The 24879-nt window shown below is 39.7% G+C and overlaps 2 protein-coding genes across 5 annotated transcripts in view; one reads left to right on the plus strand and one right to left on the minus strand.

Annotated features, from left to right (window-relative positions):
- Nucleotides 1–18703, plus strand: part of LOC142071217 (uncharacterized) — a 41688-nt gene extending 22985 nt beyond the window's left edge. The window contains exons 1-2 of one of the 2 annotated variants that reach the window (XM_075125951.1): nucleotides 17063–17492; nucleotides 18079–18703. In XM_075125951.1, coding sequence (XP_074982052.1) covers nucleotides 17090–17492; nucleotides 18079–18302 — 627 coding nt within the window. In that variant the 5' untranslated portion in view covers nucleotides 17063–17089 and the 3' untranslated portion in view covers nucleotides 18303–18703. Of the gene's footprint in view, nucleotides 1–17062; nucleotides 17493–18078 lie in introns of those variants that run through there. The other variant, XR_012667272.1, reaches the window with a different exon arrangement.
- The window catches only part of ODAD2 (outer dynein arm docking complex subunit 2), a 205434-nt gene continuing 182081 nt past the window's right edge, over nucleotides 1527–24879 (minus strand). For 2 of the 3 annotated variants that reach the window (XM_075125940.1, XM_048837795.2), the window contains one exon: nucleotides 1527–1970. In XM_075125940.1, the coding sequence (XP_074982041.1) occupies nucleotides 1857–1970 (114 nt within the window). In that variant the 3' untranslated portion in view covers nucleotides 1527–1856. The remainder of the gene's footprint in view (nucleotides 1971–24879) is intronic. The other variant, XM_048837794.2, reaches the window with a different exon arrangement.

The raw sequence follows: 24879 nt of genomic DNA on the forward strand, positions 1-24879 counted from the left end.
CCGCAATGCACCATAGAGTTCTACATGTGTGGTGGAGGAACAGACTGTAGATCCTCCACTATGCAAATCCACAGATGCAAACCATCTACATAGGGGATGTGTAGGGTCCAAAACTGCTAGTAGATTCATTTTGGCTGTAGAGGGGAAAGTAGTGTAACTGTACAGATGCTTCACATTATATCTCCGGGTTAGGGTATGAGACTTGTCTTCCCTATAGAGGAGTAAGTTTGGGTTGTTGGGTTTCAGTGAATTTCTAGTTCACGTATAATTTTGTTGACAAATTTGGTGGTGCCAAATATGAACCAGAATATCATTTTAAAGTTTCTAGATCCCAAATCAGGAAAGTACTTGACTATATGTCTAAAGTTGAGCACTTGTTTAAGCACTATCTGGACGTAAGCATACGCTTAATGCTTGCCTGAACCCGAGTCCACCAATTAAACTCACAGAAGTCTTCAAAAACCTAAAATCAGCTCAAGATGCGAGAAATTTTGTTTGTTTCAGGCAATGGATGTTGATTGTTCCTTTTAATTAATAAAATGAGAAACAATTGTATTACACCAATCTAGCTACAGCTAATGAGTCTGTGGATACATGTGAAAGAAAGTAATAAATATGAAAAAGTTGGGGTTTGTAAGAATGTCTCCATTAGAAGCCAACCTCATTCAGTAGCTGCAATTTTATATCACAAGACACAGGGGAAATTAATTAAATTTAATAGACACTGCAGCTTCTAGACTAGGATGTGCTGTACTTTAAATTATCACCATTGAAAAGTATAGTAATACAATTCATTCAGAAGTAAATGTTTGACCGTAAATGCAATTATTTTAAGATTTTTTTTCAGGTATAACAGAATTGTCCGCTCTTATAATTCAGGGTCTCAGTCTCATACTACTGCTTACAAAGGTTGCTGGGCACAGTACATGCATAAACCTGGACTACTCACAAATTAACTAATTGCCTGAATGTGTTTCAACAATTGTTCTATAATCTACAATACCAATGATATTTCATTAAAACATTAAAATAAAGACCTTCATTACTAAAAGGAAAATCAATAATTCTGAAGATAGTTTTATGTAAAATAACAATGTGCTTCAAACATTGTTGTTCTAAATTTAAAAGGTGAATCCCTGAAAGATTATATTTCTAATATATACATATAAGAATATTAGTATAAAATTCTCACTCATCTTTATTTTTCTTAATTTACTGCTGTGAATTTTAACTATTGAGTTAATCGCATGTATTATCTATTACTTATATAATTAAATATTATCTTGTCTGATGTTGGTGCTAGTAAGAGGAAATTTGGGATAATCTTGGAATAATGTCTACAGCTCCAGCTGTTTGCAGTACTTATATAATACCAGATGTGAAATTGGTGCATCTGTAGTCAGTCCTCTCTTGTGGATTGCAAGTGATCAAACAGGCAAAACCATAATGACAGGATGATTAGACAGGTTTAGCAGAAAGGGAATTGCTCAAGACATTCATGAATTACTGTAAGCCACACACAGTGAAGAAAAATGTATTTATTACAATTTCATCAAATGCAAAACCGTATCTTAAATTTGAGAGTTAATGATGTTAACATGGAACTCATACAATTATTTTCATGTGTTTTAAGTACTTTTTAGATGATAAAATAACTGAAAAACTTTTTAAAAGCATATGGAATGAATACACTATCAAGTACATTTCCATTTTTAAACACATGTATTTTAATTAGATAGTAGGCTTTAAAAATATCCTTAAATAAATGTTTCTCAAACTTAGGCAGGCCATGTAGTTACATATTCAATTGTCTTGCAGTGTGTAAAACATGGGAGCCAGTAAAAGTTGTTGAGGTATCAACCATATTTTGCCTTCTCTGTAGCTAGAGCCAATCTGCGGATGTTTGCTATGCAACCAGCTGCTGCTTCCTGTAGGGTTTCATCTGTAGAGCCCACCATACCCAGCAGAAGCTAGTAAAATAAAATCAGATGGAAAAAATAAAATGAATACACTGAAATTAAATTACTGAATTTAATTTAAAATCATATATACACACATATATTCATATGTATACACACCCTCATATTAACACATTCATATATGCAAATAAGAAGACTTTTTGAATTTTAAATTTAGAAATAATACAAATCTTGTTAGTTCAATTCATATAAAGAATCCTGACATATTTTCTGTCACATTTGTGACAGTGATACTGCTTTTTCTCATCTTATCTTTGTTTATCTTATACACTTATCCTGTTGGGGTTCTCTCTTGGATTGTTTTTCTTTTTTGCAGAACAATTTTCATTGAAATGACTAAATTTTCTTTGCTAAATTATGACAACAAATCATATTTGAGATTTTTTATGAAAGTAGCCATGTGCTCTGTTTTAGACCTTCCTCCTGTGATTGGATCCATGTGGATGAACCCTTGTGCCCAAGAAGACAGTCCACGCACATTCATCTAGTTGAGGGATCCAACTCTTAAGATGTAATTCTTTAGACACTTACGTTTCACAAAGAAAACAATTTAGGGGCAGATTCTGTCCTTTGCTCAAGTTGAGTAGAACTTTACTCTGTGTAGTCCGATTGTTTTCAATGGAAATTCTCTTTGAATAAGGCACTACTCAAAATAAGGGTGATAAAATTGGATCTTTACAGATAAACATTGTTACACATCAGCAAATGACTGATCATAGTTCTATTTCCTTATTTTTAATGTATTGCAAGTCAGTGATGCAACTGAATACCCATATACACTGGAAAACAGAAGACTCTTGCTTAGCTCAAATTAGCTCCACATAATCTTCAGATTTCTGGAAATCTGCCAATCTTAATGTGAGTTCAGGTATTTTGAAGCACAGACAGCTCTAATTAAAACCCCTACTTTCAGACTGCAATACTTAGGATTCTGTATTCACCCAAACAATGTTGAGTCAAACCACAAAGAAATCTGTTATCACTCAACTCCAGTGCATATTTTTCATACAGCTAAAATATTACATAAAATTATGAACTGCTACATATAAAAGCATAAATTGAATGCAGATATCGAATTCTTACGCTACCTTTCTCTAACCTTCCAGCAGTTGTAAGGCATGCGTCACAGCTGCACACATATGGCATTTGCTTATGAAGATCAAAGCATTTTATACTTAAGGAAGTATTTGTGTTAGACTAATGTACAAAATAAGCTTCTTGCCAGTCACTTTTCACCCCTCGGCCCCTATAAGTAACTTATGAAAGGCTGCCGTGAATATGCTTGAATTATGTTTAAAAAAAGCTTTATATAAATTAAGTGTCAGTAGGGGTCAATTCTTATGTCAAAGTTTTCACATAAATCCTATCAATTTTAATGGAATTTACATATGTATTAACAGTAGATCAGAATTCTTAAGGTGTGAACACTTCAGAAAGATATATATGTTGTTTATTTGCTCAAAAACAGTTAAAATTGATGGAAAAATTGTAGGAGAAAGCTTTGCATCTATACCATACACTCTTATTTTTACCTATTCCCAAACTATGGGCCTAATCCAGCTGTAGGTAAGGTCAATTGAAGCTTCACCATTTATTTCAATGGGAGCAAGATCAGGCTCTGCGTGTGTGTGTGTGGTGATAAAACTGCATTCTATAGTACAAAAACAGAATGCATTTCTTATAAAACAGCTTAAATGAGGTAGTTTTTTTAAAAAATGGTGTTGATAAAGAAATATTTTCCTAAGTAATTATGTCACCTATTAAATTTGTTTCTTCAGTAAGTCATAATTCTGATCAACTTTAACTGTCAAAATAAAAAGGGTTCCCTTGGTCATGCCACAACTTTCTTGTCAAACTTATAGAGTAAAGGTATATGTATTTCATGTGTCTGATTCCAAACCAAAAATATGCATGTATGTACCGTACATACGGTGATTTTGGTAAAACCATAATTTTGAGATTTTGGAACAAGGAAACCATAAAATTTATGTAATTACAGTCTGTATGTTCACAGACCTAGTGCAAGGCCTTTTTTATTTTAATGAAGGTTGAACCCCAACTTTTCATAATAATTCCATTGTTGGAATTGTGATTAGTTCATGTCACCAGATGTGATGATGGAATTACTGTTATTGGACGTACATTATTTAGTAGCAAATAACAAAAATGTACTTCTCCACTGTCTGCCTGTAGCCCCTGAGCTCCGTGCTATTTATTTTTTTCTTCAGCCACTCACTTGTTTCTGAGTACACAAGATTTTTTAAAATGCATGCTATTTTGTTACTTGATTAGAAGATCAGTAATAAATAATATAAACATCAATTTTTATAAACCTATTCAATGATACTGTCCATCATAAAAACATTTGCCTGGTTCTACTGAAGTCAATGGGAGTTTTTCTTCTGACTTTGGCAGGGCAAGGATCAATCACTTCCTAATTTGCTGTTCTTCCAGATCATCAACAAATGGTGACATGTGTGCAGAACTGCCACTGTATAGACAAACCCTATATCCCAGGCTGTGCTCTGCATAACTTCATAGTGTACAGGGAGAAGTAATTCTCTCACCACAGGCCACTATGGTAGCCCTCTGTGGGGGTGGAGGACACATAGCAGCAGAACCTCTTGTTCTTTCTCTCCCTCACCGTCCTCTCACAGAGTCACTGCAGAGGTGAGCAGCACACAACCCAGAATGTTTCAATTTAGGTATATAATAACATAATTTGGCACTTAAGTTTGAGGATTTTAGCTAAGAGTTGTTGTTATTATCTTTGCCTCGTGAAAAAAAATGTACCCCTTTGTTGCATGGTAGCAAGATCATAAGTCATTGCTGTGCCACCTGCCATTTTTCAGTGGAAGAGTAAATTGTTTCACAGGTTTAATTTAATTCCCTTGTGATTTGGGGTGTTCTAGTCACAATATTGCACATATTTTGACAAGTCCAAGAAGACTTTTTGAGCTTCCAAGGCACCAATGCAACATAACTTGTCTTTTTTTTTCAGATGCAATGCCCTTGAACTTCATGCATCCTTTCTCTTTACTGTTCAGGTATTGTTTTCTGACACATGTAAACGTTAACAGATGTCAGAGGCTGCAAAGAGGCAGGTGGTATAAATGCGTCTGTCTGGCTTGTAAGAGGCAATTTCCACAAAAAGAGAAGGCAATTTCAATATTATATAGATTCCATTTTTGTTGGCTGGTATTTATATTCTAAGGCAAAGGTCCAAGCAAATTTGGCACAGGTAGCATATCATACCAGCAAACAAGCACAAACATAAGATGTTTGAAGATCACACAGAGTGTGCACATGGGCTCTAAAAGCAAGAATAATTCACAGCCTCAATTATCCAGATGGTCATGGCAATAGAGAAGATTTTGCTATTGCTAACCCAGCGTTAAAATAATACAAGATTCCAACGCTGCATAACTGGAAATTACTTGCCTTGTAATTCTGCTAATCTGAAGATATTCTTACAGGATTCTGACTGCTGAGTCTTGTGCTCTCTAGCACAAGATGGGTATAAAGCTCTAAGGTATTTGGTCCGTAGTGTGACAATAATGGGTCAGGGTGTAAGCCACAGCATCTCTGTTGGTAGTTGTGCATCACCAAGGACTCCAATTGCCCTCAAGCGAAAAGAAAAGGCTCCTCAAAGAAAATCTAACCCAATCACAAAACAAACTGATTGAGAAATGATTTCCTCAAATAGAACAATACAAACATCAAATTGTAAAGATATACACCACCTCTGAAAATTGCCCTCCAGACTCTGAGGAGAGATGTGCTTGTGAATGAGAACTTTGCAGAGGTGATATCTTCAAAGAAGCAGTTACAAAGCTCAAGAAATTCTCCTTTCTCTGAAGATACCACCTTGGCAGGATTCTCACCCCTGGAGACTAAGTAGCTCAGGGGATGTCAAAACAGAAAAATGCAAACATCAGCACTGATACACTAGTAAGCCATTCATCCAAAAATATCCTGGTGCCTAAGATGAAGGTTCTGGAGCACAGTAGTGTATATTCACCTTCTTTGCTCTGACCATGGCCATCTCAGCTACCATAGTCTTGTGTGGGCAGTGGGAGACACAGGAGGCAACATTTCCAGGGAGAATATACTTTATCTTGGGGTCACCTTTCAGAAAGGGTAGCTGTGAAGTGTTTGTCATACATTCTTCAACTGATCCAAACAGTATGCAAGGGCACAACAACCGTACTGGACAAGGGTTTCATGGCCGAGGTAAAACAGATACTTTAGAGACCACCAACAGTTCAGCATCCTGAAAACGTGAAAGACAAATAGACCCTCTAACAACAGAATGAAGAAGTCTCTACACACAGAACATTCAACACCATTCCTTTTCTGTTTTTCTCATCCTTTTTGAACAAATGTATTCAACTTCTTCTAATCAGAAGAAAATATGAGCTACCTCTTTCACTTACATCTATTACTAGACAGAGAAAGACTGGGAAGTCAGGGAGAGATTAGATGGAGCTTAGAGTCCTTGAGACCAAAAATGTTTGTTTTGATAAGATTGCTGCTTCTGTCTATCACTTTAGCGATGACATATTTTAGATTGACAGTGTTCCTAACTGGTGTTGGGACTTGCCATTGCTTTTTTTTCAGATTTAGTATTTCAGTTCTTTCATATGCTACGATTCCTAGAAGATGATGAGTTCCTTGCACTATGATCTTTTAATTGTAAAACACTCCCATTCCAAAAAAGACATTTTACATGCTTTTTCTAAATCTAACCTAAAAGAAAAAAATACTTTAAATAAAAGCATATGGGAGAAACTTATCCAAAAAAGTATCAATCTGGATCCAGCCAACATTTTGTAACTTTCAACAATATACTGCACACTGGAAAATTTTAAAGCACCTCGCTTTGAGTGTTATGTTACACATATAATTTATCCTTATGAAAATATTTCTCATACAATTAAATTATAAATAATACAACATACTGTACAATCAAAACATGAGGTTAAGCTCAGTCACTGTTTCAATTTTACTAAAATCCAAGCTGATTTCCATCTCCAACTGAGCAAAAGGATAAGACAATGTTGGCCATACCCATACTGCTGAAAAAGGCATTGGCCCAGATTCTGCAGTACTGTATGCTCATTTTGCTCTGCTCAGGTGGCACAAAGTGGATGGCTTCCAGCTGTAAAAGAATTCCCTTTGTGGAGGGGAACTCCCTGCTGGTGTAAATCTGGCAGCTGGAGAGAAGCTAGTTCTTGTTCCAGCCACCCTCCCATTGCAGCACAGAGGGTGTGACAGGGAAGGCAGGGGGCCTGGCAGGGGATGGGCAGAACGGAGTTCCATTATGATGATTCTCCACTGGCATAAGGTCCCTTCTCTTAGGGATCTTATCTAGTGGTGTAAATTAGGGAAGCCCCTGGGGTGCTCTAACTAATGCCCTGACCAGACCAGGCCTAGGTTGAACTGGGGAGCTATAGTGCTAGGTTCTAAAGGTTCTAGTCAAAAACAAGAAGGAAAGAAATAAGGAAAGACTAAAACATAAAAGAGAAACCTGGAGACAAAGGAGCCTGCAAATGGGACAGTGGAAGGGAATATGAGAAAGACTGTGAGATAAAGAGAAATAACTGGACACAAGGGAGGAGAGAAAGAAATAGCATTCCTGAGGGATCCAACATTGGAAGCCAAGTAAGCTGTGTCTGATTGTGTCTGGCAATAAGATGTGATCTATTTATTACAATACACATTTTCATGGATAGAAATTGTGAAATTTCATCACTATCATTTTCCGAATCTCCCCATTCTCATCCCTGTTTATTTCATCCGTCGCATCCTGTCTGATACCTCAGACGTAAGATCTCTGGGACAAGGACTGTCTTTTTTGGTATTTGTCTGTACTGTGCCTAGTTCAATGGGACTGGAGTTCTTCTAGGAAATACCATAAATAAATTAATAATAATGATTAATATTGAAGCAGTATCCAGAATCCCCAATCAGGTTCAAGATTCCATTGCTCTAAGTGCTGCACAAACACACACATGGTCCCTGACCTGATGAGCTTACAATCAAAGAAGCGATATACCCAGGGTGTATGGGGGGGATACTATCAAATATATAAAGTATTTATAGACATATATATACTTTAATGTTTTTAATGTTGTAAATGGACCAAGTAAGAGTAATCTATCCTCCACTCTCCCTACCCATTATCAATTGGCTAATTTCTTATGGCATTATGGGGCAGATCAGGGATGATGGGCAGGATGAAATGAAGTAGCAAGATGCTTGTTTCAGAATCTGACAAACAGGCAAATGAAGCTGAAGAATCATTGACAGTGCAGAGAGGTGGGGAGCAAATGTAAAACAAAATATAAAATACTAAAAGTTTGTAAACTTCTTGAATACTGTAAACTATAGGAATTTTTAAGATTCTCCCATTTTATGTTGTAATTCGTATGTTTTCAAGGAACATTTTCACAAATGTAAAATGGGGATCCTACTCATACAGCACACAAGTATGAACTGTACCTAAATATAACTAATACTAAAACACATTATTAATCTTTGTTTATCATATATGAATACATGTAACAAGTCTAGACTCTTAGATGTCAGATAATTTGGGTCTATATTTGGCTGTAAGAGGTTTGGGGCAATATTTAGAATTCTATCATCAAGAACATTCCAATGTACTAAGAGTCTTATGGGATTTGAAATTCATCCCACAAAAAGCAATAGGCAGAGCTGATAACCCAGAAATGATGAAGCCAATGATTTTATAGCATATTTTTGTTTGGACTATTATCTCAATTTTATTTTTATTTCACTGTAGTTTTCAAGAGAAGATTAACATATAAAGAAGGCACTTGGAGAAAGAGAGAGAGAATACAGACAAAATCTTTTTACAAATGATTGGAAATTTCTTTTATAAAGATTACAACAGGAGCTGAATTAGTTACTGTATGTAATAGACATTTAGAACAGACAGCCCTTTTCCAGGGATGTTGCATTATTTATTTATTTATTTATTGTAATTTAGTTTGCTTCTGTGACATCCCGAGAACCCTCTTTTCCGTTTGTTGCAGTTATCCTCACCCATCTTTCTTCTTTCGATTCCTTTTGCTATTTCACATTTTGTTATACTTTTCTTTTTTAAAAAACAATGTCTATTTCTTTCTATTTTTGTGAGCATGAATTTTACCTTGCCCTCCCTCTACATGGATTACTGTGGGAGTAGCATAGGAAATCTGGGGAGAGATTGCCAAGTGGCCTCCATCTTTTCCAAATTTTTGTTAATTTGCTATTAATTTGAAATGTTTTGTCAGTCATTCTATCTATGGTAGTTATCTAAAGATTACAGGAGCACAAAAACAGGACTACTATAAATAAACAACAACTAGTTGCTGTGGACTCACAAAGTTCCTACTCTTATTGGGGTCACAGAAATAACAGAAGTCCTAAGAGTAATGTAGTGTATACACTGGCCACAAATAACTCATTTACTGTAGAAAACACACTGGTAGTGTCTGTTCTCATTACTGAAGGGTTATGCATGACTTGTCAGTAAGATCCTTGGTTGGGTGTGCTTCTGGATTCCCAGTTGTTCCTGGATTCTTGAAATTTACTCTACATAGTGTTGTCCTTGAATGCTACTTTGAACTACAGCGAGAAAACACGATACAGCTTCCGATTAGGGTCAGATTCTGCCATCCTTCCATCAAGTAGTACCTTACTCTGTGAGGATTCCCATTGTTTCAAGGTGGCAGAATCTGACTGTTACTTAGTAGAGCTAGCTTCAAGGAGTATATTAAATCAATCTCCAAAGTCTGAACTGAATTCACATTTTCTTTTAAGTTTAATTCAACATGATTTTGATCTCTAAAGCTCTACTAGATTTGGGTCCTGGATATCTGAGGATATGTCCCCTCTCTATGTACTCGATCACGAAAGCTTAAACCAGTAGCATGCTTTTGCTAGTACTGCTCAGATCTGCATGCCTGGGGATTAGAAGCAGGATGTTCTTATTGGAGAGCCCCATACCCTAGATTTTACTACATTGGTCCAAGAAATCTTAAATCTGTTGGCCTTCAGGGCAGAATAAAAGGCTCATGTATATTCTCAGGCTTTTGTTTTTATGGATGGCAGTGGAGATCTGCACATCTTCTGTTTTTACATTAAGTAGATGTTCTAGAGAATGTTTGGTGCATTGTGTAAAATTAATAATAATTACATTATAAAATCAATATATGAACTCTAGAATCTTTTAATGAAGGAAGACTATTTCAAGACAAGAAGAATATATCGACTAAATAATATCAATCTAGAGATGCCTCACATTTGGCTCTCAATATTTGTATACCCAGTAAGACAAAGCCAACATTTTAACCAAACAACCATTAAATATAAAATCAGCATGAACCACAGTTTCACCTCTGTGATTACATGTAAGCTCACTATCCCTGTGGATACAATGAACAGCTCCTCCAATCGAGAAAACTACTAATTTGCCTAGGACCCAAACATGAGAGGGTCATTTAAAGTAATTAGTTAGTTGTTCTCTTTCCCGTATTAATATTCTCCTTTGTTTCAGGGACTACCAAAGAGATTTCGCTAACAGCAATTACATCAAACAAGAGAAAAAGAAAAAATATTATATGGCACAATATCTTCTAGAACTTCACAAAAGCAGTGACAAATAATATAAACAAAAAAATTAAATTTATGAAACAACAGGTACACACTCAATTCTGATTGCACAGTATTGAATTTATCATATTAACATTTACACCATTTCAGCTCCACTGACATCAACCAAGTTACTGCTGATTTACACTAGTATAAGTAACAACAAAATCAGGCCCAAAGTATGAAGGGCCCAGATTCTACAAAGCACTTCATGTACTTCCTTAGCTGTAAGTACATGAGTAATTCGGAAAAGCACTTATGTATGTGCTTAGCTCCAAACACGTGTTTAAGTCCCACTGACCTCAGTGGGACTACTCATGTGCGTAACATTACAATATGCTTAAGTGCTCTGCTCAGCTGGGGCCCTAGTTCTGATTCTGTCTGCTTTACCGGTCTAATGATTCATTCACTTTTTATTGTCATAGTGTGGTAAAATATGAGTGTTCCCTGCCTAACTAATCCAAAACTTTGATGAATAAAACAAAGCATAATCAGACTTTACACCGCATCTTTATTCCTCAATTGCTTTTTAATAGAGCAAAAATACTTCAATTTTTTTTAATGGAATATAATCAAGCATAAATAAGGATCTCATGCCTTGACTACCTTTTTCTATGAAAGCTGTAAATAAGGCTCTGGATATATTAGGATGAACACAACTATAGCTGACCCTATAGTTTTCTAATTCACCAATTTCTTTTTTAGAGTGAGAAGTCTTATAATTTTTATCTGAATAATTCTGGGTGTCACCTGAGATTCAAAAGTCTAAATTAACTATTATTTCAAAATTACTTTCAGTTTGTCAGGGGGCCATGGTGAAAGAAACAGTTCCCATATTCAGAGATTTTTAATTTTCCATTTATATTCTACACAGTATAATTTATTAGACGTTATTTGCAGTTTCATTGATATTGACTGCTACTAGCATTTACCTCAGTAAGTAGATTCCCAGGTAAGCATCCTATTAAATAAAACTCAATAAAACTAATGAACAGTACAGCAAATTTTCTCATGCCAAGAAATCACTTCTATAGTATGTCTGCTGCAGCTTTCACCAGACCAGAAAGCAAGACCTCCAAGGTTACTGCAAACTGGTATCTTGTATGACACCCAGCTACACTGGTTATGTGTGTAACTCCATTAACTTCAACAGAGTTACAACAAGAAATGTGTTTGACCCATATTGCCTATCCATAAATGAAGCTATTGTGGCAAAAACAGAACAGGATTGGCTAAGAAATCTGTAATTCAAGGTCTTTTAAAAAACTGCAGATAATTTATGTAAATCCATTAAGGACATTTCTGGTTATGTATCATCTTTCCCCCTTTTTAATTAATAGGGACATGCACATGAAACAGGATGCTTGATTTTAGGTCCATCTGATTTTGTTCTTATTCCTTAATATGTCATAGTCTATTACAACTGGTTGCTGTGGAGGAATAAAGGAGCAAGAGTGAAGAACTCTTAAAACCAAGCATCTTGTTCTCTTCTAAATTTCCCTAGTAATGAAAAAATGGGGGGTAGGCGGGGAGAAAAAGTATATTATGCATAACAGGAGTTCCCACATTTTTCATAGCATGGACAACATCTTAATAGAAAAAATCTCTCACTTTCCTGTCTATTTGCAATTGAAGAGACCACCACTCTCACATTTGGGATCAATTAACATCTCCATGGCTTTCCAAAGAAAATCAATTGGGAAAGCACTTAACATATTTTAGGTGTCTTCTAATGTGGATTAGCAGGTGGAACCCAGGACAAGAAGTCACCACCATGCATGTGACTATACAGCTCCCCAAAGACCCCAACTTAATAGCTTTCTTTGACAGGGTAACAAGCCTTGTGGATAGGGGGAAAGTGATAGGTGTGGTATATCTTGACTTTAGTAAGGCTTTTGATGCTGTCTCACATGACCTTCTCATAAACAAACTAGGGAAATACAACCTAGATGGAGCTACTATAAGGTGGGTGCATAACTGTTGGAAAGCCATTCCCAGAGAATAGTTATCAGTGGTTCATAGTCAAACTGGAAGGGCATATTAAGTGGGGTCCAACAGGGATCAGTTCTGGGTCTGGTTCTTTTAAATATCTTCATCAATGATTTAGATAGTGGCATAGAGAGTACATCTGTAAAGATACCAAGTTGGGTGGGTTTGCAAGTGCTTTGGAGGATAGAATTAAAATTCAAAATGATCTGGACAAACTGGAGAAATGGTCTGAAGTAAATAGGATGAAATTCAATAAGGACAAATGCAAAGCACTCCACTTAGGAAGGAACAACAAGTTGCACACATACAAAATGGGAAGGAGTACTGCAGAAAGAGATCTGGGAGTTATAGTGGATTTCAAGTTAAATATGAGTCAATAGTGTAACGCTGTTGCAAAAAAAGCAAACATCATTCTGGGATTTATTAGCAGGAGTGTTGCAAGCAAGACACAAGAAGTAATTCTTCCGTTCCACTCCATGCTGATTAGGCCTCAACTAGAGTACTGTGTCCAGTTCTGGGCACCACATTTCAAGAAAGATGTGGACAAATTGGAGAAAGTCCAGAGAAGAGTAACAAAAATGATTAAAGGTCTAGAAAACGTGACCCATGAGGGAAGATTGAAAAAATTGGGTTTGTTTAGTCTGGAGAAGAGAAGACTGAGGGGGGACATGATAACAGTTGTCAAGTACATAAAATATTGTTACAAGGAAGAGGAGAAAAATTGTTCTCTTTAACCTCTGAGGATAGGACAAGAAACAATGGGCTTAAATTGCAGCAAGAGAAGTTTTGGTAAGAAATTAGGAAAAACTTCATAACTGTCAGGGTGGTTAAGCACTGTAATAACTTGCCTAGGGAGGTTGTGGAATTTCCGTCATTGGAGACTTCTAATACTTGTCAGAGATGGTCAAGATAGTACTTAGTCCTGCCTTGAGTACAGGGGACTGGACTAGAAGCCCTCTAGAGGACCCTCCAAGTCCTACAATTTTATGATTCAAAGTGATCCAGTGATCAGAGTTAAACTTTTCCATGGGGTACTGAATGGTATCTAATAATGGCCTCCTTTTCACAGATGAATACTAAGGAAAAATGAAGCATTTGTTGAAAATAAATGTAAATGCAAAGTCCACGGAACCAATTCATTTTTAGTTTAACTCCACTGAGGTCAGCTGAGTTACACCAGAAATAATTCTAGTCCCAGACATTTATTTTTATTCAAGACAACATTCTGTTGCTATCAAATGGTTAAAAAATAAATAGAAATTGAAATAGAAATATTTTTATTTAAGAAACTGACAATTGCTCAGTGAACTTTTATTAAAAATATAGTCAGACTGGAACTGTAGAGAATATATCTTAGTTGCTAAATCAATCAAAAACTGCTCATTCACAGTCTATATTTTGGCTGAAGGATTTTTGTTGGAATTGTTATTTTTGTTTTTTTTTTGGTTTTTAACCTTTATGGATAAATAAAAGTCAGAAATCCTGTAATTGGAATTCATTTGGTAAAATACATTGGTTAGAGCACATTACAATCTTATAATACCAAAGAGATCAATGTGCCAAGAAAAAAAGAACAAAAGAAAAATTAAATATACAACTCTTTTGACATTTTTGAAGGTCAGATTGACTGAAAGGGCATACAAAATGTTTTTCTTTCAAAGGTGGCCTCCAAAGGAAAAAAATGGGTTTACAGTCTTTTTGCTTCCTTTTGATCCATAAACTAATACTTTAAAGGTGGGATTTGGTTTTATTTTATTTATTTATTCATTGCTTGTTTTGTACATTAGAAATTCAGGTTCTGCCTACTCTTAAAGAGTTCATGGATGGCTGGAAAACTAAGTTTATGACAGTAGACAAACAAACAAACAAACAAACAAGTGAATCAAGAACTGAGAGGGCAAGTGATTTATTTCATACTGTCTGAAACTCTGTTTTTGTTAGTATCTATTAACTAAAGCAGTAGAAGTTCATTTTCTCTTTGTTGGTGATTCGACACTCTCTCCAACTCAATCCAAATGTCAATGTATTGTCATAGTGGCATTGCAGCTGTGCTACTGTAGCACCAAAGTGTAGATATTTCTGACATTAATGGAAGGGGGTTTTCCATCACTGTAGTTGATCCACCCATCCAAGAGGTGGTAGCTAGCCCAGTGAAATAATTCCTCCATTGATCTATCTGTATCTACAGTGGGGGATAGGTTGACCTAACTATGCCACATAGGACATGAAATTTTTCACAGTCCTTGGAGATGTATCTAGGTGAATCTAATTTTTAGGTGTCACCCAACTGTTAAATCGAGAAGCATCAGCATTAGTCTAATGTGCTCATTGTAACCTTCAGAATATTGTGATTTAGTGAACACAGACTGTACTTGAGAAAGTTTAATGTTTTAATGAACATAAACTATACTTGGGAGTGTTAGAAACTTATAAGGTTATGTTATAAAAATAATTACCATACAGACTTATTATGAGTGACAAAACCTTTACTTGTGACTAAAACACAAAGGCTATATTGAATAAAAACACCATCCAGCTCACACAATCTACATCTGTGCAAGGCAAAGTACTTGAGATTTGCATGCACTTCTGTAGAGAGGAGCAGGACAGACATTTTGTTAAATCTAGCCCTAAGGGCCCTATCTAGCCCCAGATTGCTTGAGTGGCTGCTGGACTTTGGAAGTTTTGTGAGACCACAAATTTGTAAGGCACTGCATGGCCTGAAAACAAGCAATATCACCTTCCTGACTGCTTTGTGCTAGCTAACCAGTGAAACGCAAAGGGTCCAAACTGCTTCCTGCCTTACCTCTCAAAAGACTTTTACTGGGGGATGAATTAAGAACTCATTGATAAAAGGGAAGGCCTCCCATTCTCATTTGATTAAAGCAAAAGCCTCTCACATTCAGTGATTCGATTAGAGAGGTGCCCTCTTCATCCCAAAATCAAGGGTTGTTTTTGTTTGTTTGTTTTGAGAAAAGAAAACCATCCATTAGTGGGAAGTATTGAATTGTGAAACAGTAGAACAGGGAGGGAAAGGAAGTATTAGTGTGTGTTTACACACAGTTTTTGTGCTGCTTTCACTATAATAGTTTGGAAACCTATACAGTGAAAGCAGTACTAATGTGGACACTGTATAAAAATGTTTCAATCCATATATGGCTTAGTTTCATAAAGTTATAGAAATAAACAATACCTATATAAGCACCTTTATAATGGTATAACTGCATCCATATCAGGAAGTTGTAACACTTATGGTAAAGGGTACAAAAACTGTATGCAGACCAGTCCTTAGCAACACAGTGAAAGTATGAAGTCTAACTTCTGAGAAACAAGACATTTAATCATATAATCTTTATATGACACAACAGAGGCTACATCTAAACTACACATTACTTTTGGTGGCACGTTGGTATGTGTTACAAGCCACAGTGAAAAGCAAGCTGTGTCCACACTGCAGTGTGTAACTACATCAATGAAAGGCTCTGGCAGAGGTGAGGCAGTGAGAAAAGGTTTCAGCAGCTTCCTGCTACCGCAGCCTTTCACGATGGTGAGAAAAGGCTCCAGCAGGGGAGGAGTAGTGAGGAAAGGCTCCCCCATCAGAGCCTTTCCCCAGTGCTGGAGTCTTTCCCTGCTGTGGGAAAAGGCTCCAGAAACAGGGAGCTGCTGGAGCCTTTCCCCACTGCCTCCCCGCTGCTGGAACCTTTTCCTGCTGCTGGAGTCATTCCCTGCAGTGGAGAAAGGCTCCAGCAGAGGGAAAAAACAGCAGTGTAGAGGGGAAGGCATTTTCAGCAAGTAGAGGGCCATGTAGGGTATGCCTTTGAGTACAGACCCACACTCTTCAGGTGTGTCTTTACTCACCTAAGCTGTGTCTCACCACCACTATTTACACCCTTTCTAAGCCCTGGTCTACACTAGGAGTTGAGGTCGAATTTAGCAGCATTAAATTGATTTAAGCCTGCACCCATCCCCATGACAAAGCCCTTTTTTTTTTACTTAAAGGGCTCTTAAAATCGATTTCCTTACTCCACCCCCGACAAGGGGATTAGCACTGAAATCGGCCTTGCTGGGTCGAATTTGGGGTACTGTGGACACAATTAGATGGTATTGGCCTCCGTGAGCTATCCCAGAGTGCTCCATCGTGATCGCTCTGGACAGCACTCTCAACTCAGATGCACTGGCCAGGTAGATGGGAAAAGGCCCGCAAACTTTTGAATTTCAATTTCCTGTTTGGCCAGCGTGGCAAGCTGCAGGTGACCATGCAGAGCTCGTCAGCAGAGGTGACCATGCAGAGCTCATCAGCAGAGATGACCATGATGGAGTCCCAGAATCGCAACAGAGCTCCAGCATGGACCGAACAGGAGATACGGGATCTGATCGCTGTATGGGTAGAGGGATCCGTGCTATCAGAACTACGTTCCAGTTTTCGAAATGCCAAAACATTTGTCAAAATCTCCCAGGGCATGAAGGACAGAGGCCATAACAGGGACCTGAAGCAGTGCTGCTTGAAACTTAAGGAGCTGAGACAAGTCTACCAGAAAACCAGAGAGGCGAACAGCCGCTCTGGGTCAGAGCCCAAAACATGCCGCTTCTATGATGAGCTGCATGCCATTTTAGGGGGTTCAGCCACCACTATCCCAGCCGTGTTGTTTGACTCTTTCAATGGAGATGGAGGCAACACGGAAGCAGATTTTGGGGACGAGGAAGATTATAATGATGAGGTTGTAGATAGCTCACAGCAAGCAAGAGGAGAAACCGGTTTTCCCGACAGCCAGAAACTGTTTCTCACCCTGGACCTGGAGCCAGTACCCCCCAAATCCACCCAAGGCTGCCTCCTGGACCCGGCAGGCGGAGAAGGGACCTCTAGTGAGTGTACCTTTTAAAATACTATACATGGTTTAAAAGCAAGCATATTCAATGATTCATTTGCCCTGGCATTCACGGCTCTCCTGGATGTACTCCCAAAGCCTTTGCAAAAGGTTTCTGGGGAGGGCAGCCTTATTCCATCCACCGTGGTAGGACACTTTACCACTCCAGGCCAGTAGCACGTACTCGGGAATCATTGTAGAACAAAGCATTGCAGTGTATGTTTGTTGGCGTTCAAACAACATCCATTCTTTATCTCTCTGTGTTATCCTCAGGAGAGTGATATCATTCATGGTCACCTGGTTGAAATAGGGTGCTTTTCTTAAGGGGACATTCAGAGGTGCCCATTCCTGCTGGGCTGTTTGCCTGTGGCTGAACAGAAATGTTCCCCGCTGTTAGCAACGGGGAGAGGGGAAGGTAGAGGGGCTAGCCATGCGCTGGGGGGAGGCAAAATGCGACCTTGGAACAAAAGCACATATGCTATGTATGTAATGTTAACAGCAAGGTTTACCATGAAAGAGTGTACCCACTGTTCTATAAAATGTGTCTTTTTAAATACCACTGTCCCTTTTTTTTTCTCCACCAGCTGCATGTGTTTCAAGGATCACAGGATCTTCTCCTTCCCAGAGGCTAGTGAAGATTAGAAGGCGAAAAAAACGCACTTGCGATGAAATGTTCTCTGAGCTCATGCTGTCCTCCCACACTGACAGAGCACAGACGAATGCATGGAGACAGACAATGTCAGAGTGCAGGAAAGCACAAAATACTGGGAGGAGAGGTGGTGGGCTGAAGAGAGTAAGTGGCGGCTGAAGATAGGGCTGAAGCTGAAAGGTGGTGGCAGCGTGATGAGAGGAGGCAGGATTCAATGCTGAGGCTGCTGGAGGATCAAACTAATATGCTCCAGCGTATGGTTGAGCTGCAGGAAAGGCAGCAGAAGCACTGACCACCGCTACAGCCCCTGTGTAACCAACCACCCTCCTCTCCAAGTTCCATAGCCTCCTCACCCAGACGCCCAAGAATGTGGTGTGGGGGCCTCCAGCCACTCCATCCCAGAGGATTGTCCAAGCATCAGAAGGCTGGCATTCAATAAGTTTTAAACTTTTAAAGTGCTGTGTGGCCTTGTCCTTCCCTCCTCCACCACCCCTCCTGGTGCTTCTCTCCTCCACCACTCCTCTTTGGCTACCTTGGTAGTTATCCCCCTATTTGTGTGATGAATGAATAAAGAATGCATGAATGTGAAGCAACAATGACTTTATTGCCTCTGCAAGCGGTGACTGAAGGGAGGAGGGGAGGGTGGTTAGCTTACAGGGAAGTAGAGTGAACCAAGGGGCGGGCGGTTTCATCAAGGAGAAACAAACAGAACTTTCACACCGTCGCCTGGCCAGTCATGAATCTGGTTTTCAAAGCTTCTCTGATGCGCACCGCACCTTCCTGTGCTCTTCTAACCGCCCTGGTGTCTGGCTGTGCATAACCAGCAGCCAGGCGATTTGCCTCAACCTCCCACCCCGCCATAAACGTCTCCCCCTTACTCTCACAGATATTGTGGAGCACACAGCAACCAGTAATAACAGTGGGAATATTGGTTTCGCTGAGGTCTAAGCGAGTCAGTAAACTGCGCCAGCGCGCCTTTAAACGTCCAAATGCACATTCTACCACCATTCTGCACTTGCTCAGCCTGTAGTTGAACAGCTCCTGACTACTGTCCAGGCTGTCTGTGTACGGCTTCATGAGCCATGGCATTAAGGGGTAGGCTGGGTCCCCAAGGATACATATAGGCTTTTCAACATCCCCAACAGTTATTTTCTCATCTGGGAATAAAGTCCCTTCCCACAGCTTTTGAAACAGACAAGAGTTCCTGAAGATGTGAGCGTCATGTACCTTTCCCAGCCATTCCACGTTGACGTTGGTGAAACATCCCTTGTGATCCACCAGTGCTTGCAGCACTATTGAAAAGTACCCCTTGCGGTTTATGTACTCGGCGGCTTGGTGCTCCGGTGCCAAGATAGGGATATGGGTTCCGTCTATGGCCCCACCACAGTTAGGGAATCCCATTGTAGCAAAGCCATCCACTATGACCTGCACATTTCCCAGGGTCACTACCCTTGATATCAGTAGATCTTTGATTGTGTTGGCTACTTGCATCACAGCAGCCCCCACAGTAGATTTGCCCACTCCAAATTGATTCCCGACTGATCGGTAGCTGTCTGGCATTGCAAGCTTCCACAGGGCTATTGCGACTCGCTTCTCGACTGTGAGGGCTGCTCTCATCTTGGTATTCTTGCGCCTCAGGGCAGGGGAAAGCAAGTCACAAAGTTCCATGAAAGTGCCCTTACACATGCGAAAGTTTTGCAGCCACTGGGAATTGTCCCAGACCTGCAACACTCTGCGGTCCCACCAGTCTGTGCTTGTTTCCCAAGCCCAGAATCGGCATTCCACCGCATGAACCTGCCCCATTAGCACCATGATGCCCACATTGCCAGGGCCCGTGCTTTGAGAAAAGTCTGTGTCCATGTCCTCATCACTCTCGTCACCGCGCTGACATCACCTACTCACCCAGTTTCGCTTTGCCAGGTTCTGGTGCTGCATATACTGCTGGATAATGCGCGTGGTGTTTAATGTGCTCCTAATTGCCAAAGTGATTTAAGTGGGCTCCATGCTTGCCGTGCTATGGCGTCTGTACAGAAAAAAGGCTCAGAATGCTTGTCTGCCATTGCCCTGACGGAGGGAGGGGTGACTGACAACATGGCTTACAGGGTTGGCTTACAGGGAATTAAAATCAACAAAGGGGGTGGCTTTGCGAGAAACTGAATGGCCCCCTCAAGGATAGAACTCAAAACCTCAAGGATAGAACTCAAAACTGGGTTTAGCAGGCCGTTGATTTCACGGAGGGAGGGAGGAGAAAATGAATACAAAACAAATCTGGTCTATTTCTTGTTTTGAGCCACTTCATCTATCTTTATACATCTTGCTGGCAGCAGACTGTGCAGTATGACCGCTAGCCATCGTCATCTCCTGGGTGCTCGGCAGAAGACGGAGCAGTATGACTGCTGGCCATCATCTTCTCCTGGCTGCTGATTAAAAGATGACAGTGCACTGCCGGTAGGACTCAATGGCCATGAGACGAAACTTAAAAGGGAAATGACCTGGCTGAGTCACTCCCATGTTGCCCAGGCGCCCCTGACCTCATCGAGGTCAGTTAAAAGAGCACGCAGGACTACGTCGATGACGGCTACCAGTCATACTGCACTGTCTGCTGCCAAAAGGCAATAAACTGCTGCTGTGTAGCAATGCAGTACCGCGTCTGCCAGCGCCCAGAAGACAATTGGCGATGGTTAGCTGAGTGGGCTCCATGCTTGCCATGGTATGGCGTCTGCACAGGTAACTCAAGAAAAAAGGTGCAAAACGATTGTCTGCCCTTGCTTTCACGGAAGGAGGGAGGGAAGGGGGGCCTGATGATATGTACCCAGAACCATCCGTGACAATGTTTTAGCTCCATCAGACACTGGGATTTCTACCCAGAAATCAAATGGGTGGCAGAGACTGTGGGAACTGTGGGATAGCTACCCACAGTGCAATGCTCCGGAAGTCGACGGTTGCCTCGGTACTGTGGACACACTCCGCCGACTACATGCACTTAGACCATTTGTGTGGGGACACACACAATCGACTGTATAAAAACGCTTTCTACAAAACCGACCTCTATAAATTCGACCTAATTTCGTAGTGTAGACATAGGGCTACATAGATATGTACACTAAACAGGCTAACAAAAGATGTGTAAGCAGGGTCTGAATGAGTTCTCCCCTGACATCTAGTGATGAACAGGGGGGAAAGACTTCAGGAGTCATGTGGCTATTTGCATCGTCACACCTACTATGTGTAGATGTTCAGCAGACAGAGCTGCTATGCAAAGTGATCAATTTTGGCTGGTTTGGGTTAAGTATTGAGTGCAGAGGTAATGAAACATTATCCTTATTGTATGAGTAAAGGACTGCAGGACTGTGCTTAGCATGCCTTGATTGAGGGGTTCACCCTAATTTAACCTCATTAAAGGGTCTAGGAAGCCACATGACCATTCCCCTTCTCCAGTGTTTGAAGAGAGAACTGACTAGACTTATTTGAGAGTCCTGGTTCTTTCTCAGTGATCAGTAGAGCTGAGCTCACTAATAAACTGATCTAAGGGTGTTAATCCTTAGACCTGGTTCAGGTACAGTGTTGCGGTGAAAAGACAATGCAGAAGGGGCAGTAGCAGAGAGGTTCCCCACTACCCAGTGAAATCACTAAAGAGCTGAAATTACTGAGAACTAGACTAAGTGGTGGACTCTCAGAACACAACATCACAGCAAGAGTTGACAGTTATGGTGGCAGCTGTGAGCAGTGGCAATGATGGTGCCAATGACAGTGGCAGTGACAAGCAGCAGCAAGGACAGTGATAGACAGTGGCAGTGACAGCAGCAGAGACAGCAACAAATGCTGGCAGAAGCATCACTCTTCAGGGTGGGAGGCGAACCCACGCAAACACATCCCTGGATTCTGGTGACATTGCTGACCTCAGACAACAAACTGTGAGTGGGCTGCAGTGGAGGGAAAAAGGGAGTGGCATGTTAAAGAAACATTCCTCCCTTGGACTTTCACCCTGCAGGATGGGAAACCAAGTAAAAGGACACTGCCCAAGATACTGCGGGGAGGGTGTTTTACTTATTGTTTGCATACTTTCAAGTCATTGTTGCAGCATTTTCCCAAATTAGTGCTATTAAAGCTCATGCTCAAACAAATTGGTTAGTCTCTAAGGTGCCACAAGTACTCCTTTTCATGTTTCCTTCTGTTAATAAAAGTTTTCTTTTGTTAAACACCGTCTCAGTGCTTGCGAGTGGGGAAGTATTGCCTCTTACAGGTGCCCAGGCGTGGTGTTTAGTTTTCCCAGATTACTGTTTGGAGGCTAAGGCTGGTTCTGTTCTGCACTGGTAAGAGGATCCCCTAGATATTGAATCTGGTCCTTGTTGCTGCCCTGCACCTGGCAGATGGATTACAGAAGTGTGCACTGTAGACACCCCCCACACCCACATATGCAGAGAAAAACAGAGAGAGACCAATGCATGAGGACCCTCTGGCTCAAGGATGCATCTACAGAAGCTAAAAGATTCAGTGTCAACATTGTGATCTCTGCTCTAACTACTTAGTACCATTCCAGCAGCACAAAACAGCTGGGAATCTGGCTTAAATGGCTACCTGAAAATTCTGTTTGCATACTGAAACTTCCCAGCTGGTGTAGGGGCATTGTTGCCAGCATAGTGGGCATTTTCAGGTGAAATGAGGTGTGCCTGGGGCACCTCTGTGGTCTAGCTTTTGCAACATGGAAAGCCAGGCCTAAGGCAGAGCAGCTCTCCCAAGTCTGAATACAGTCTCTTTTTCATCCTGGCTCAAATAAGCAGCTCTTTTAAGGAAAACACTTAAGGACATACTTAGCCTTAGTGAATTCAATGGGACTTAAGCATGTGCTTATGGGCTTTTCTGAATTGAGGCATCTGTCAGGATTGATTGTTGTTGAGTATGCCTCTAACTTACTGGAAAACTGAACACAATATCAGGCTTTTTCCCCTAGGGAAGTCAAGACCCACTTGAGGACAAAGGGTATTAAGACAATTTTTGTTCTTAACTGTTAATTCTTTGAGAGGACAGAAAGTAAAGAGAGGTTCTGTTTTTCAGATGAGGAAATTCAGGACCAGAGAGGTTAAAAGAAACAGATTAACTTGTCAGTGGGCAAAGCCAAAATTAGAAGTGAAGTATGCCTGGTTTCCAGGTCTGTACACGTTCCACTAGATGATGATGCCCGTTGAACCTGGCTGGGACCCATTTATATTTTATCCTGGGGTTCATGCAAAGGAGTTACTTCAACCCTATGGTTGCAGGAATTCCTGCAAGCTGCACAGGTGCAAAACATAGAGAGAAAAGAGAAAACAGAGATAAATCCAGTTTATTGAGCTGCAGTACCTGCAAGGCAGGGTGGGAGCACATTTATGTGAGCCCTCTTCCTCAAGCTGATTTGTAGTTTCATCCCATGCAGACTTTCCCACACCCCTTTTTTGACTTAATCTTCTCCAGGGATAGAATGGTTTCTCCATAAAGTCAGCTTCCACTCAGCCTTCTGGTTTTCCAGTTTTGGACTACGGATATTTTTTGCTGTATTGGGCCCTACATTTAGAAGTTAACTCAGGAGGACACAATACTGGCCAGAGTAGCAGCCGTGTTAGTCTGTATTCGTAAAAAGAAAAGGAGTACTTGTGTCACCGTTACTTTTTCCTTTAAATGACCATGCTCCTCACTTCACAAATAGAACTAACACAAACTTTGAATTCTTACAGTGATTAGCAGTTAGTAAGTATAACCAAATGACAACAGCAAAATGAAAGAAAATGGAATTCGACGGACTTTCAATAATCAAAGAAACAAAGTGTTATAAAATATTTGCATACCTTTTAATATGTATTGTTCAAAAAACACTATTGCAACTGTGATTCAGAGTCTAATCCAGTGCCTATTGAAGTCAAATGACAAAAATCTCACTGACTTCAATGAGAACTTGATCAGGCCCTTACACCTCATTTTACCTAAAATACGTGGGCCTGAGAGAGACGTCTTTTAGGAGACAGATTTTTAAAACTAGAACTCATCTATTGATAGTCTACAGGGTACAAAAAGTACTTTATTTACCACCTGCACCTTACACTTGAACCAATCAGACATGCTGTATTACTATAAAAATACTGCTGTGGGGTGTTTGAGGTAGACACATCCAAAGACAATGATGACTAAGTGTTTGAAAGCTATTTTTAACTAAAAACTGATTGATCCTGCAGAGAGAAAAAAGGAGTTTTAGCAGATGATGTTAATAAATGCATATTTTGGTACATTCAGACTCCTGAGTGCTAATTCAAGTACTTTTTACTTATGCACATATGAGTTACTGTATTCAAGGGAAAATAGATCATATTTTCACTGAATGTCAAAAAAGAGTTATTCATGAAGTCTTAAACACCATTATTGTTGTTAATATTATTATTTCTTATGTTCAGCTTCTGTGAATAGCTTCTTATACAAGGAAACTATTTTTGGGCAGCTGAATGCCAAAAATAGTTATCTGGCATTTTGCCCTTGTATTAAGCCCAATAACAGCCAATTAAGAAAATTAATTGTATTCATTTTAAAATTTAATTGTATATACTATTATTCATAAAAATAAACAGCATTATAATGGTATTTTTCCTTTTTATTTCTGCCAAATTAAAAAGAAACATTTCACACAGTCACAAACACCAGACTGTGCAGGGAACTAAACAATTGCAAGAAGCTGCTCTGTGTACTTCTGTGGTTTGGAAAAAGTGCCAAG

Source organism: Caretta caretta, chromosome 2 (assembly GCF_965140235.1).
Source record: "Caretta caretta isolate rCarCar2 chromosome 2, rCarCar1.hap1, whole genome shotgun sequence".
In the NCBI taxonomy this organism is placed as follows: domain Eukaryota; kingdom Metazoa; phylum Chordata; order Testudines; family Cheloniidae; genus Caretta; species Caretta caretta.